Raw genomic sequence first — 15990 nt, forward strand, 5'->3', positions numbered from 1 at the left:
TCACCCCGTTAATCACCTCTTCATCCTCTCTCACCCCCCTCACCCCAGTTAAAATTCTTTACCTCTCTGTGGAGGTTCTCTCTGGCACCTCTCACTTGCTTCCAGATCACCACGGTTGGAGCGCTGGGGAATTCTCTACCATAGACGCCGCTGCCCACCACCTCTGCAGTGCACACTTTCTCCTCCACACTGTGACTGCTCTGTTCCTGGCCTCACACGAGTAATGCGGACACCATCACATACCTCACCCTATTTCCCCTCCCCCCCCCAAAAAAAGTGCCACACTAGGATGCCTAGTGGTTGCACCAGCCCTGCCTCCTCACTATCTTCTCTCCACATGCTCCCCCCTCACCCCTTTCTCCACGCCCAACCACTCTCACTACCTCCACCCTTCTCTCTCTCTCACTCCTGCCACCCCCCTCTCTAACCCCCACATCCGTCTCTCACCCCCAAAAACTCTTTCTCACCCCCCACCGCTCCCTCTCACCTCCCCACAACTCTCTCTCACCTCCACCCCTCTCACTCCCCCACCCCTCTCTCACACCCCCACCCCTCTATCACACCCCCACCCCTCTATCACACCCCAATCGCCGCTGTTCTTACACCCCTAATCCCTTCCATTTTTACACTCCCCTCCATTTTTGTACCCAAACTCCCTCCGTTTTTGCACTCTCTTTTCTCTTCTGTTTTTCCAACCCTGCTAAACCCCCCTTAATTTCCTCACCCCCCTCCATTTTTGCACATCACCTCCCCCTCCATTTTTGCACCCCACCCTTACTCCAAACAGTGGTGTGCAGCAGGGAGAGCATAGAATACAATAACGATAAACAGCACTCACAATGGGAATAGCAAATAGGTATATAATGTGGGGTGCCGTGGACTAAAGAGGACCCAATTCCTCTTAACAACAATACACAATACTGAATAGTCCAGCACTCCCTATTTAAAGAAATCAGGAGATCAAATCATTGGTATGAAACCAAAAAAGTGTAATAATTTAATATGTGCACAAGTGAATCAAACAACACACAACACCAAAAATATTATACTGAAAAAACTCTAATAACATATAGGTAGAACCACATACGAGGGTGTGGGGGGGGAAACAAAAAATTGGGGGGGGGGGGCAAGATAACAAAACAGTGGGTACAAGGGGGAGTACAGGGGGGCAACAATTCGGGGAACACCCCTTATTCAGGCCCATTCCCCTTAGCCCCTGAGGGACAGAATGGTCCTTTCCTTGCCCCACAACCCACAAGGACAGTATCAAGCCCCAAATGAAGACAAATAAGCCCTCCACTGATAATAGGTACTATAATGGGAAAGTACAATGCAATATGCAAATAGTGCAGAATAAGATATCAATGAGGATGCAGAACAAAATGTCCAAAAGTCATATGAAATGGATAAAGTGAATCAAACCACACAGTCCTCAATGTAATTGTCCAAATGCTCCTGCTACTCTCGCTCAAAAGGGTGTCTGTGGTTAGCTGCACTGTTTGAGGGGGTTTATGAAGCCTGGCTGACGTCATCCATTAGCCGTGAGCTCTTAATCAGTATAATCCCATCCAGCTGGTAGCGCTGATGTGGCTACGTGACTCCACTCATCCTCTGCATGGTGTAAACAAAAACGTCGCCATGGTGAGCATTGCACACGCGTCCTGTTTGAGAGCCGCATCCCAGGCTTCTAAGTTTACCGCAGTCAGGTCGCGCATGCGCTGTGACCAGTAGTACACACTCCATGATGATCTTGCATGTAGAAGCACTGCAGCGGGCAGAGAATCACCAGGCAGTAAGAGGCAGAGATGAAAGGCTTGTCTACCTTGAGAAAGCGCTCTGTGAAGCGTAAAACGTTGGTAGGGCTCTCCATTGCCCTGTTTTTCCATGACCAATAAATAATCTTTTTATGGGATACGCACCCTCCTTTCTACTTTTTTGATACCTACAGTAGTGCTCTTCCAGTTTTTCTCCTTCTCTACTGGTTACAGGATAATACTAACAATGTATCTACATCACTCCTTACTATGGCGGGCCTATGGAGGGTCCAGGTTGCAGTAAGTAATAACCCAAGGGTTTAATACCTAGCTACTGGTTGAACCCCTCATGACAAATAAATAAAATATACATTGGAGTAATTATATAAGTAATTGGTAAGTGACTCTCAGGTGTCAGTATACAGCTAAATTCATCTTTATAATAGACCACTTGTTTAGGTTGCATCTGTCACTGGGATGAAGATGACGTTTAGGTTATCTGGTTCTTACAATAAAATAAACCTAATGTAATATAATGTGTTCTGTCACATTATACTTCTGTGTTTTTCTTCTTTGTTCTGTTTTTTGACCATTGATATTTTGTATTTACTGTAGCTTTTTGTGCTGGACTGTGTTAGAATCAGGTCCTACCTTCCCCACCACTTTGTTATGGAAATGTGTTAATAATCAGGGCTAAAGGCACAGAATTGCATATTGTTTTGATCACAGGAATTAGGAGGAGCTTCCTTTACTTCTTTTGATTCCAAGGGGCAAGGTGAAGTTTTTTGAACTCCTTTTAACGAAATGATTCTGAGCTAAACGCTCTATAAAGTGCACGTAGGTTAGCAGTGCAAAGCTGGACCTTTGAGCCTTGTCCATGGTGGTAATCTTTATTTATAAATACTGTATACTGTATATTGTCCATACATAAGTACAGTATGTTGAGCAAATTGTAGCCACAGATTAATAGAACTAGTTCGGCTTATTTATTATGTGACAAGTGGATTCCTCTCTAATGGAGTTTGTGAAGTTAAAGAGAAGAGAGTTAAAGTACACTATTCTAAAAAGGCAACTTCCTTATAAAGTTAGTTGAAAATACAGCTATTAACATACTGTAAGTGCTAGTTTCTGCTAAAAGAAATTGTGCATAAATAGAATATTCTGAATGGTTGTTTTGACAGGTGGTGAATTGGCAGGTTCAGTGTATAAGTTAGCCACAGCATTTTACGTTTGACACCTGCATGCAACACTTTGAAAAAAATACCTAGGTATCTAAGCAAATAAAGTGCTTTCTAATTGGCTGATGGCACACCCCTGGTTTCTAATGCCCTTTAAAAAATTATTGAAAAAAAAAATACATTACATTAGGATATTTTGATATGACATATATGAAGTAAATGTGTTTCTATCTGGAAGGTATGCTTGTACTGGAAAAAAATGTCAGAAGCTCTGACACAGATCAATGTGGCACATTGTTTTGTAGGCTAAAATTGCAGCATTTGTCTACCTCCAAAGTGCTGGAGAAGAATAAATACAGACTGTAGAAAAAACATAACATGTTTCTATTATCTTGACATTCTTGAATGTTTCCACCCTCCCCCCCTGTCTTTGACAAAAGGTAGATGGCAAGCCTGTACTGTTTGTTCAGTGTTTGATACAGTATAAATAGGATAGACAGATGCTTGGGTGGATCTGGAAAGTTCACTAAAATACCCAGTTGACCTACCTACTCTGCTCTGGTCAAGATCTAGGACTGGGCCTAGGAGATAATCGGGTTTACTTTGAAAATCTGTCAGTTAGCAAAAAAGAAATACAAAGTTAAGTCAACTCCGTTTAGATTTACACCCCTGTTTGGTAATCCAGTGTTTTTGCCGATGTTTCAGTGTCATGATTTTGAAACCTGGAGACAGAGGTGAATTCTAGAGATGGGAGATTTATTAGAAAAAGATAAGTTGATGTAATTTGAGGAACTGATGAGAAAATATGGTTTACACCGGATGGACTGTAGGATGGGGGAAAGGGTGCTACAGATGGAGGCTCTGCTGAGATAGGCATCAGGACAGGCATTTGCAGCAAGATACGGACATTGTTCATATATTATTAAAGACTGTGCTTTAGGACTCTAGAGAGTGCAGATTACTGGCCTGTGCCATACAGCCCTGAACTACCCTCTGTTCTGTATAACTGACAGACATCTTAGGAGAGGCAAGTGGGTCCTTCTGCTTGTAGAGCTGCACTATACTATGGCAGTCCCCTTAGCGAGGGGCTGCTGTGCGGTGATCTAACCTAAGAAGAAGGTGGGAACAGCTCTCCGATGCGTCACCGGGGAAGTTGTTGCCCAACCGTGCTAGTCTAAGAAAAAGAGTCGGGGTAGTTCCATTATGCACCTCCAGGGAGACTATAGCCCACTCGTGCTACAAGAAGAAGGTGGGGGCAGTTCCCTGATGTGACACCAGGGAGACTGTTGCCCATCCAACTATACTATGAAGACGGTGGGTGCAGGTCCCAGATGCATCACTGGGGAAACTATTGCCCACTTAACTATACCAATCTGTGTGAGCGGAGAGGTATCTGAGGAGGGGCGCCCGATCTGCGGGTGCCAGAACCTCTGCTGGAGGCGCTGCAACCACGCACAACGGAACCCCTGAAAAGGGAGCTGCATAAAGTTCTTTCACTGTGTAAAATGGCGGTTCCCAGTGAAAACGGGAGACCACATGGCAATTTGAGCAAAGTTGCAAGACTTTATCTGCAAATCTATGGATTTGGCGTGGAGCCTGACTGCGCCCTTCTGGCAAACTTATCCTGGATTGGCTCGAACGCCAAGTCCCCCCCTCTGTTCTCCACAGTGGACAATCTCAAAACAGAGGGAGGAGCTAAGGGCGTATCTATCTGCTACTGAGCCACGGACGTGGGGACCTAGCCACAGACACACGTGGTAGCACTACTGCAAAAACGTACACCTACTCGCTCCCTCTACTACGCACATCAACGAACATCGAGAGTGTGTCTGTCAAGGAGGTGTCGGACAGGGCCTCCACCGATCACGAGGCCGCGACTCCTTTGTCCTTTTTGAGCCTTATCTCCTCCCGTGCGTACCGACCCAAGATGTCGCTCCGCACTGGACTGATGCTCGTGTAGTGATGTACCAGCTCCGCCTACAGTGCCAAGCTATCTGCGAGGTCCGAGATCAAACCATGGCCTAAGTGGCTGCCACCTACGGAGGGGGCAACGATGAGGCAATCAGCGCGGATAAATCTCCGCTAGCGGTACAAGCCAGTACTGCCGTTCTTCCAGTAGCTGTACCTGCCCCAGCTTTACTGGTGAGTGCAAAATCAGAGGAACTTTTCTTAAGCACTGCAGGGCATGGAAGCAGGGGTATGATCAACAACACCACTGTTGAAATCTAGGCCATGGGAGGCCTTGCTAGGCCTTGCTAGGCCTTCATTTACATTTGTTCACGCTTCCGGGCATGGACAGCTACAGGCCTTGTTATGGACAACCTCCCTGGTTGCCACTCCGGTCGTGGTACGTAGCCTTAACTCCCAGGAGAAACTTGAAACCGTTCTGCCCCTCGGTCCCGCTCAGTACCGTTGCCCCATTCTGACCATTCCCCCAGTCCGTAACTCAGTCCCCAAGGAGCTGACGGTGACCACAGTGACAAGCCCCTGTCCTCTTGCCCTGTTACTCCCATAATGACCCAGGCTATTCCCTGTGTGACGACTATTGCATGTATGCCAGAAAAGGTGACCGAATGGGTGGAAGCATTGCAGTGGTGGGATCCACTATTTAGGGGATATGTGCCACATTTAAAATGGACCAGATTCGTACTAGAACTGGGGTCCCAAATTGATCATTTGGTAGGAGGAAGATTACTTTTCTGCCGAGCAGGAGGCAGAAATCATGCGCGAGCGCTGCGCTAAGATGACGGAGGGCCTTTTCTCTAAACCAGAGGGAGGGGACTCAGCTAATGAGCCTCTGTGGGTAGGAGCCCTATACTGGGTATTACCAGGCCAGGCCTACGGGCATAACCTCACTAAGAGTAGTCGCGCCGATAGGGTGCTGGTCCAAAGGTTCCTTCTGGAAGGATATTATTACCCCGACCTTCCAGATGATTTCATGCGCACGGCTGTAATGCGCAGGGAGGAGTGGGTGCGTATTGCTATTATATACCATGTGATGCAACGAGTTGGCAATAATACACATCAACGAGAGGAACGAGTTGATCTAAATAAGACATGGCATGAAGGCCACAATATACATCTTGACAGGATGGAGTATGTTGCAGAGAATGGCCGCAAGCGTTGTTATTCTGTGACAGTGACAGTGACAGACAGTGTGGGGAACCTGGTGCGCAACCTGACCCTGCTCACTATTACTGATGGTCTAAAAGTACTGAATGACCTGTTCAAATGTTTACTGGGGTCGCGAGGGCATTTCAAAACCAGAGGAAGGATGTAGCCAAGTCCTCTTGGACTGCTGATTCTCTGGCCCCTCTAACACTGTAAGTCCCAGTAAAGAGTGGGCAGTGTTGGGAGTAGATTATGCAGGGTCTGTTATATTGTTCTGTGTACAGTATATTATTAATAGAGTTCAGGAATAACCTGTTAATTGTAAGGGGGCCTATGAGTATAGGAGGCCGGCTTACAAGCCACTCCCCTGGGAAGGAGGGGGTTTCCTCTAGAGGTTTGAGTGTAATATTAGTTCTGGGCTGTCCTCCATGCAATGAGGATGCAGCAGTGAGTCTCTCCCCAAAAAGGAATAGGCTGAGGCCTTGTCCCACTACGGGGTAAGGTTAACCAAGAAGGGCTTATTCAAGGCCTCAAATCTGGGTATTGCGTTTGAGGATAGTATCCTGTGTCTCATCATGCTGTACCAATAAATCCCAGTTATACCCAATCTGGTGTGCTAATTGGAGTATGCCAGTTGAAGAAGAAGTGCCCCTGGGGTTCATCCTGGCCGCACCAGGATCCTTCTTGGCTGGAGGCACTGCCACTGCTGAAGAACCAACCGTAAGCCTGTTCTGGTGTACTCCCCATACCACCTTGGAGATTTCCGGCCTTTTGTTTGCCAACCAGGTATGCACCAGATTACACCAGTAGCGACACTTTCTCACACAGGATGGGGGAAAGGGTGCTACATATGCAAAACAAAAAATTATCAAAAGGGACTGATCTCATCCCTGTACCAAGGTTTAATCCCCCAAAAGGATACCCCGGCCCATAAATGTATGGACCAGTGGACTTTTGATTTCCAGACAGAAATAACAAGGGAGGACTGGGAAGATATATGGGATAATGCGGGCAAAACTTCTATATGTACAGTTGCAAAAGATGTTGGAGGGGATGCGGACAGATAGGGGACTTAGCACATATATGGTGGTTTTGCCCAGTATTGTAGACATACTGGAGGACAGTTTTGAAATTGATAGAAGATGTGACGGGAATCAAGGTACTACTAGACCCAATTCTAATTTTTTTGTCTAAACCTATAGAAGATGTAAGATTACTCAGCTAAATTAATTATGCATATTTTAACGGCGGCTAGGTGCACGGTAGCTGCAGCATGGAAAAGACACTGCCCCTTCCAGAAGAGAGGTTATTAGATTGTACAATTAAGGGTTAACGATGTACAAATGATGGAAAGACTCACCTCATTTTTGAATCACACCACAAGGAGGTTTGATAGAGTCTGGGATCCCTGGGAGTTGGATAGGGGTAAGGCACCAATAGGTTAGAGGTTCAGGGAGTGATGAGCGTAGGATGTGACACTGATAAAATGTGATAACATTTTATAGAGTTCAAAAGTTTGTACGATATGTAATGTGATTGTTGTCATTGTAAGAATTCTGTCACAATATGGTTGTTCCCCCCCTCCCTCCCTCTCCTTTTTTTTTCTGTACACCTTCCCATTTATGTTTGAAAATCTTAATAAAAATATGTTTAAAAAACAAACAAAAAGGATAGACCGTGTTATAAAAAAGCCTGGGCCACATTGATCAGTTTTTGTCAAAATAAAATGTCCTCGTGATTGGTATTAATTGGTACTGTACTAATTGCAACGAGGGGTTGAAGTGGTGTGAAATAGTAGTGGAACTGTATACTGCATGGTGTAAAAAAAAATCTTAATATATTTAAAGCAGAAATCCTGCTTTCCTTATAGTTCTAGGACTGAAGCAGGGGGTCTCCGGAGCTGAACTGTGTTAATTTCAGCTCTGTTGACCCCCTGCTTCCGTAGATACTTACCTCTGTTAGGTGTTGCAGATAGCAGCTCCTGCTGGGCAATGTGGGGCTATAGAAATGGTGGATTTAAAGCTCCCATGTCACGCATGGGACATCATCCCTTGCGGCTTCGCAGCTACCAGCATCACCTAAGGAGGAAAGTATCTCGGGTGCACAGGGTCCCTGGAGGTGAAATTGACACGGTTCACCTGCAGAGACCCCCAGCTTGAAAATGGGAGAGTCTTTACCCCCCCTCCCCCACACACATTTTCCTTAAATAGAAAATGTAATCAATAGTCTTTAAAAAAAAAAGTAGTACTCTGGGGTTGTTAATGAAATAGTGGTTGTTCCCACAGTACCATCACACTTCAACTATTGAGTGCAAAGCTTTTGGGAATACAATATATCTTGCTCAACTGAAACAAATGCAAGCCCTAATTATGTCCTTTAGTAAGAACTTGAAATCTGACTTCTGTTTTACAGTATGTGCACCATGTTCCTATGAAGTTAGCCATTTTCAATTTATGAATGTCAAGTCGACCTCTATTATAAAGGCCACAAGCAAGGAAATAAGTAAAACTCTCACATCAGCGTTAGTCAGTGCTTGTTGCTAGACATGCACATTATGATGTGCTTCAATGCCACATTAATGAGTAAATACACACCATCACAGTATAATGTAAAAGGCTGCTCACCAGAGTTAATACATGCTTGCAAATGTATCTTATATCACCAGATGAATGGGAAAGTTGCTTTGGTTATTAACACTTGTTTCATGTTCATCACTGATTTCTGTCTCTTTTGCTCTTGGGCTACATAGCGCTTAAAGGCTGAGCTGAATGATATGCGACCAAAAGTGGACTCCGTGCGTGACCAAGCTGAAGAGTTGATCACAAACCGTGGCGATCACTGCAGGGTAATGGTAGAACCCAAGCTGTCTGAGCTTAACAAGCGGTTTACTGCAATATCTCAAAGAATTAAAAGTGGAAAGGTATGAAAGAATGTTCAGAGGAAGACAATATTAACAGATATTACAGAATGTAACCCATTTATTGCTGGAAATATTCCAATGCAATGCACTGCAAGTCTTGAACAACTGGAAATGTAGCTAAGGGGTAAAAAAACAACCCTAGCAAAGGTATAGGAAATTAGCTACAGTGTCAACTTGCAAAGTCTATAGAAAGATGGTGGTAGTTATGCATTTACCATTTGGCTGTTTATTTTTTTCCAGAAACCAATTCTTATGTAGGAACACGATTCAATTGCCTGTATCCAGTCACTCTATGGGACCTGCCTGTCCTTATTGAAAAGCAATATATTTTCAGATGCAACTACAGTGTATTGATACAAGGTTGCCTGCCTAGATGTACAGTATGCAGTGGCGGATTTCCCGTTAGGCCAGGTCCTAGGGCGGCAAAGATTTCCGCCCTCATATGCATTTGTGCTCTCAGGCCTACTGGACCTAATGGGAATGCACTTACATGTGTCGGCTGCCATCTTGCTGCCGCCCCCTTCATCTCCTTGAAATCCCAGCGTCAAATGACGCCGCGGTCGCCCCAACGTGACGTCACACGGCATCTAATTGCTACGGCAAAGTGACGTCAAATTGCGCCATTGCGTCGCGTTACCATGGCAATGCAAGGCCGTGTGTCATCATGATGATGTCCACAGCGCCGTTTGACGCTGAGATTCCAAAGGACATGGCGGTAGTGGTAGCAAGGAGGCGGGCGACACATGTAAGTGTCTAAGGGAGGCGGAAGTCCGCCGCTAACTGTATGTGAATAGAGAGGACAGTTTGTATTGGGAGTGGCTCCACAGTGTGTACTTAGACTCTATCAAGTGTATTATTATTATAATCGTTTATGTTATTCGCCAACATATTCCGCAGCGCAGTTACATACAAATGAGGAGAAACATGCACAAACAGATACAAAGAGGTCATGAGGGCCCTGCTCGTGAGTGCTGAATTTCCTTTTTTTTTTACAGCCTCTCTGTGTCTAATTTGATGCAGTTTCCTACCTGTCTGTCTCATTATTGAGAGCAATAATTATTTATATATTCTTTCCCTTTGCCCTTTTCATGATACAAGGAGAACCATATAAACGATAGCAGAATATTATATTTTGAGGCACAGGTATATAATCACAGCACACAATGTTTCTTTAATGAATTTATTTTATATTGATTGTAACACATTCATTTTTTTTTTTTATTGTTGTACACTGAAATAAAGATTACGTTTTACATTTACATACACATTATTGTAATGGGCGGTTTTCTGGAAAGTGCGACTTTAAATAGGAGACATTCCCCTCTTGTTTTGGTTATAGAAAACACTTGATTGAGAAACAGTTCCCAATTCAGAGGCCCATAAGAAATTCAACTGGTAATCTATTTCCTAGAAACGTTAGGTGTAAGCATTGTTAAATGTGTTAAAGAAAGCGGATTGGACTGTTCAATGCTTTGCAAAAGGTGGTTCTCTGACTTGCTTCATTAATATTGCAGTCAAGGCCTATAAAAGCCACATTTATCTGCAAATGTTTTCCAATTATTATGATGTGAAGGTGCTACAGATTTTTTCCAGAGTAGTAAGCTTTGTATGGTAAAAAGAATATTATGAAAACATTTTCTGACCACCTCAAGTTTTTTTTGTTACTAACTACTGCACCGGAATGTGTAAAGAATCATAGCACTATATTGATGTGCTCAATTCAATCATACGCTGAATATCCAAGTAGAAAGCTTATGATATATGTTATCCCCCAAATAAGTTTCACAATATCCTCATGAATTTATATTAAATTGTAAATAAACACTCATATATCATTTTCCCCGTGTGGTAGTTAGAGAAAACAAGTAGCCTCCAGTCATTTTACATTTCCAAATAAAGGGACTGTCATAACATTAATTATGTTAGTTACTGACTTGCTGATGTTAAAACATGCACTTTCCGGATTTGATAAATATGCACTTAAGCTTTTTAAATTCAGTTTTGTTTTCTTTAAAACAAACTTACTGATATTTTGGTATATACTCCTGCATAGATACATTACTCAATGCTTAGGAAATAGAAAGCAGGGAATTTGTATAATTTTTTTTTTCTGGCCTGATAAATTATTTCATGTAATGTAATGGGTTTTCATCTTGCTGTTCTTAATCGAAATAAGATTAAAGCCACTCACCACATAGAGTAACACCCATTAAGTGTTCATTAAAATCGCACTTTTATTAGGGCCATTAAAAAGGCAGGTGTTCTAAAAAATGAGGCCTTCCCAAATTGCATTATCTAAAATACCACATCCTTTGTGGTTATCACGGCTGGATACTGTAAATAATGGAGAATGTGGTTCACATGGGTTTAAAATATTATACATTTTTGATGGATTGGCTTCTGTATGTATTACTTTTTTTATATAAAGTAGAAATTGTTATATGAATTGTTGCAAAACTGGTATTAAATTACTTTCGTACGCATGCGGTATGATTAGCAACACTAAGACAGGTGCAACAAAGCCTCATTTGGAATATTTGCAAAATGCTATGTGTGAACCAAGTTTTGTTGCTAAATTAGTACCAAATCCATTCGCTGTTGCAATTCATTTTTAAAAGTAAATATTTATAATGCCACTTTAGCATGTACTTTTTGAGTAAGCGGCATTTTCCAATTTTCTTTAATTTGATCTCAGGTCTTTCTAAGTTATTTTATGGCACTGCATAGGAGTAAAAAATGTGTATAGTAAAACATGACCATGTCTGACTAAATAATTACTGTTAGTGACCATGATCTGACTGGTTTCCACCACAAACCTTGTTGTCAAACAGGGTCCATATCTTTCCATGATTTATATCTTCCAGACATATCCGTGTGTGTGTGTGTGTGTGTGTGTGTGTGTGTGTGTGTGTGTGTGTGTGTGTGTGTGTGTGTGTGTGTGTGTGTGTGTCCCAAGCAAGGTTTTCGAGTGAGTGCAGTCTTGTTACACAGTTAAGACGCCTGCAGTCCTAGTCACCTGCCTTGTAATCTGAACGCTCTGAGGGGAACTGCAGGTGCCTTAAGTTTGCATTGCTTAGTCTGTTAGAAACAATTAACATAAGCAATTATTCATTACATATTGTGTAGGATTACTATAAAGAGGAAGCCATATGCCACTTTAATTCAAATATTATTCTGGATGTTTAGATGTTTGGGTGAAAATTAAATAGCAATTATGTTTTAATAATGCAACCATTTTTCGAAAGGCAAACCAGCCTTGTACTATGCTTTTCCTTTTGTTTGCACAAGTATATATTTTGTCATGCTTTGTAAGTTCAAATGGTTATAAATCCGTCAGATGTTCGCTAAATGAGGGCAAATAATGTTATGTTACCTAATAAGGTGATGAAAGTAATTTTCATTTAACGAGGATCCTCAAAGCTAATCATATGCATTAATAAAGTCTGTTCACAAAACCACCATCATTACGTTACCTGCGTTTTCCAATACACTGCACATGCGCATTAGTCAAACTTTAAAGCAGTACTATTAGCGGGGGTTTTCATGTGTGTAACCAAAAGCTATTGCAAATCTTGTTATAATATTATAAATGTATCATTTTTACACTTCTTACCTTTTTCACTTATTATATGGTATCTAATGTATATATAATGTATATCCATTCATACCTCAACAATATGAATTAATATTTAATTTATTTTAATGTACGGTTAAACAATTTAAAAATGTTCTTCCTTCATTTATTTGATTGTACATTAATATAAATTAAATATTAATATTGTTGAGGTATATATGGATATACATTATTGTACACCCATACTTTATACAATAATTATTACATTATATACCATATTAGTTCACAAAAACATATTACTTTAATCACTTAAAACCATAATATAGTTTATGATGTGTTTCTGACATTTATATGATCCCTAATACTTTGTATAACACAAGTAACTTTTTGTAATGAAAGGGTTATGTCCTATATGCATAGTTACATAGTTACATAGTAGATGAGGTTGAAAAAAGACATGCGCCCATCAAGTTCAACCTATGCTAAATTTAGACAACAGATACTTTATCCTATATCTGTACTTACAGTATACTGATCCAAAGGAAGGCGAACAAAAAACCCTAGTGAAATATCATCCAATGAGATTTCATAAGGGGAAAAATAAATTCCTTCCCAACTCCAAGAATTGGCAATCAGATTACTTCCTGGATCAACATCCTTCCCATGTTTCCTTATTTGATATATCCCTCTATACCTTTCCCTTTTAAACAGATGTCCAACCTTTTGAACATGTCTATTGTATCTGCCATCACAGTCTCCATGGGTAATGAATTTCACATTTTAACTACCCTTACTGTAAAGAACCCTTTCCTTTGTTGCTGGTGCAATCTACTTTCCTCTAAACCTAAGGGATTACCCCAAGTCCTTTGTACTGCCCTTGGGATGAATAGTTCTTTTGAAAGCTCCTTATCCTGTCCCTGGATATATTTGTATATAGTTATCATTTCCCCTCCTAGACACCTATTTTCTATTGTTAAGAAATCTAATTTAGCTAGCCTCTCCTCAAAAGTTAGATTGCCCATCCCCTTTATTAATTTAGTCGCTCTTCTATGCACACTTTCTAGTTCCATAATGTCTTTTCTAAAGAGTGGTGCCCAAAATTGTACTCCATATTCAAGGTGTGGTCTTACTAATGCTTTATAAAGGGGCATATTTCTGTTTACTTCCCTTCCATCCATTACCGTTTAATGCAAGATAAGATCTGGTTTGCCTTTGCAGCTACTGTATGAATTTGGGCACTATTGCTAAGTCTGCTGTCTACAAGCACTCCTAAATCCTTCTCGATTAAGGATTCCTCTAATATATCACCATTTAACTTGAGAGTGGTCTGTTTATTCTTGCTTCCCAAATGAATAACTTTACATTTATCTGTATTAAACCTCATGTGCCATTTACCTGCCCAAGTTCCCGTCTCTCCAACTCCTTCTGGAGAGAAATTACACACAGCTCTGATTCTACTATCTTACAAAATTTAGTGTCATCAGCAAAGATGGAGAATGTGCTCTCTATGCCAACTTCAAGATCATTAATAAACCAGTTAAAAAGCAGGGGTCCCAGTCCTCTGATCCCTGACATACTCCACTCATGACTTTAGCCCAATCTGAAAAAGTTTCATTTAAGACAAACCTCTGTTGTCTATCCTTCAACCAGTTTTCCATCCAGGTGCATATATTTGTACGGAGTCCAGCTTGCTTTATTTTTTAATCCAATCTCTAGTGTGGAACCGTATCAAAAGCCTCTGCAAAATCTAAGTAGACCACATCAACTGCATTACCCTGGTCTAAATTCCTACTTACCTCCTCAAAGAAACAAATAAGGTTAGTTTGGCATGATCTATCCTTCATAAATCCATGCTGACTATTACTAATAATTTTGTTTTCCATTAGGTATTCCTGAATATTATCCCGTATTAAACCTTCAAGTATTTTCCCCACTATTGAAGTCAGGCTTACAGGTCTGTAATTTCCCGGTTGTGATCTAGCTCCCTTTTTAAATATAGGCACCACATCTGCTTTACACCAATCTTCTGGTACTGAGCCTGTGGAAAAAAGTCCTGGAATATTAAATGTATTGGTTTGGCTATTACTGAACTTAACTCCTTGAGAACTCTTGGATGTATGCCATCGGGGCCAGGTGAGGGATAGGGGTGATCAGATGTGTGGAGAATTTAAAGTGCAATAACACTCACATGGCCATTTTTGAGTGGTCCTCACATCAATTTCTTTTGGTGACTTGCTAAATAGTCCCTCTTCTCATTCACTCGGTCAATGTGTCCTTCCGCAATACCACAGTGGAATGACAGACAGCCAAGAGTTGGTACAAATGCAATTTATTAAACAAGATACAAATAATCTTAGACTTATATCTAAAAACACTCGCTCCAGCTATCTGCAGCCTCCTTGTATGCTGTGCTGCTGTTGGTTCTCACTCCCTACGTCCCACACTGGAACTCATGTGGGACGTAGAGGAAGCCTGTCCGCTATCAGCCAGCATAGTGTTCCAGAGGGCCCCGTTCACAGTTCCTCTCACAGGACACAGGAGCGGGAACCAACTGCAGCGCGGCATACAAGGAGGCTGCGGATAGCTAGAGTGTTTTTGTCCTATGTGGACATATATATTATATGTGTCATTTTCCAGTTAGCCCCGGTCTATTGACCCCTATGTGGTGACAGGTGTGCAGAGAATCCCTGATGAGGACAGGTGATGCGGTGCTTGCGTGCTTTGAACGCGCACCATGTGTGCGTGCTGCGCGCCAGTGTTGTCATCACGTGGCCGCAACCTGGAGGCAGGACCAGAAGAGTCAGTATTTACCTCTGTATGGGATATGCGCACGCCCGTAGTACAGTGGCTGGTAGTGGCTGGCGCACATGACATGCTATAGGAGGCGGAGGAAGCAGAGCACCCAGTTGTGGATTGGAGTAAGCTGTTAGCACGCCGAGGGCGGCGAGGTTCACGGATCCTTACATGGACATCTCAAAGAGCTGTCTACAGTCTTAGTATGGATCTTAAAGTCTCTCAGGAGGAGCTTCACGCCCTCAACCTAGAGATAGAAGTCTCACGCCAGGAGACCAGGAGTCTTAACTCAGAAGTGTGTAAATGGAAGGAGGACTACAAAAAGGCCCTGAATATTACAGAGACTGTAAAAAGAGAAAATACAATGCTGATAGCAGACAATTCTGATTTGACTGACCACCTCAATGAAAAGAATGAAAATCTTCATGAGCTAGAAAAAAATGATGAAACTATATGAAAAGTTAGAAGCATAGGAGCAACACACAAACAGAGCACCTACTGCAGAATCAACTGCAAGGTCTGCGTATGTACCTACAGATTGCCGAAGAGAAGCAGCGATGTCTGCAGAAAGAAAATCTTCAGGCTGCTAAAGAAGTACAAGTGCTGCATGGGAACGTCTGATTACCCAGTGTGTCCCTGCAAAGTAACATGAGAAACTGA

At 42.1% G+C, this 15990-nt stretch overlaps 1 protein-coding gene across 17 annotated transcripts in view; it reads left to right on the forward strand.

The window, feature by feature from the left end:
- DMD (dystrophin) overlaps positions 1 to 15990 on the forward strand; it is a 2761517-nt gene that overhangs the window by 1367431 nt on the left and 1378096 nt on the right. For all 17 annotated transcript variants that reach the window (XM_075590265.1, XM_075590266.1, XM_075590270.1 and 14 more), the window contains one exon: positions 8793 to 8963. In XM_075590265.1, the coding sequence (XP_075446380.1) occupies positions 8793 to 8963 (171 nt within the window). The remainder of the gene's footprint in view (positions 1 to 8792; positions 8964 to 15990) is intronic.

Source organism: Ascaphus truei, chromosome 3 (assembly GCF_040206685.1).
Source record: "Ascaphus truei isolate aAscTru1 chromosome 3, aAscTru1.hap1, whole genome shotgun sequence".
Classification (NCBI taxonomy): domain Eukaryota; kingdom Metazoa; phylum Chordata; class Amphibia; order Anura; family Ascaphidae; genus Ascaphus; species Ascaphus truei.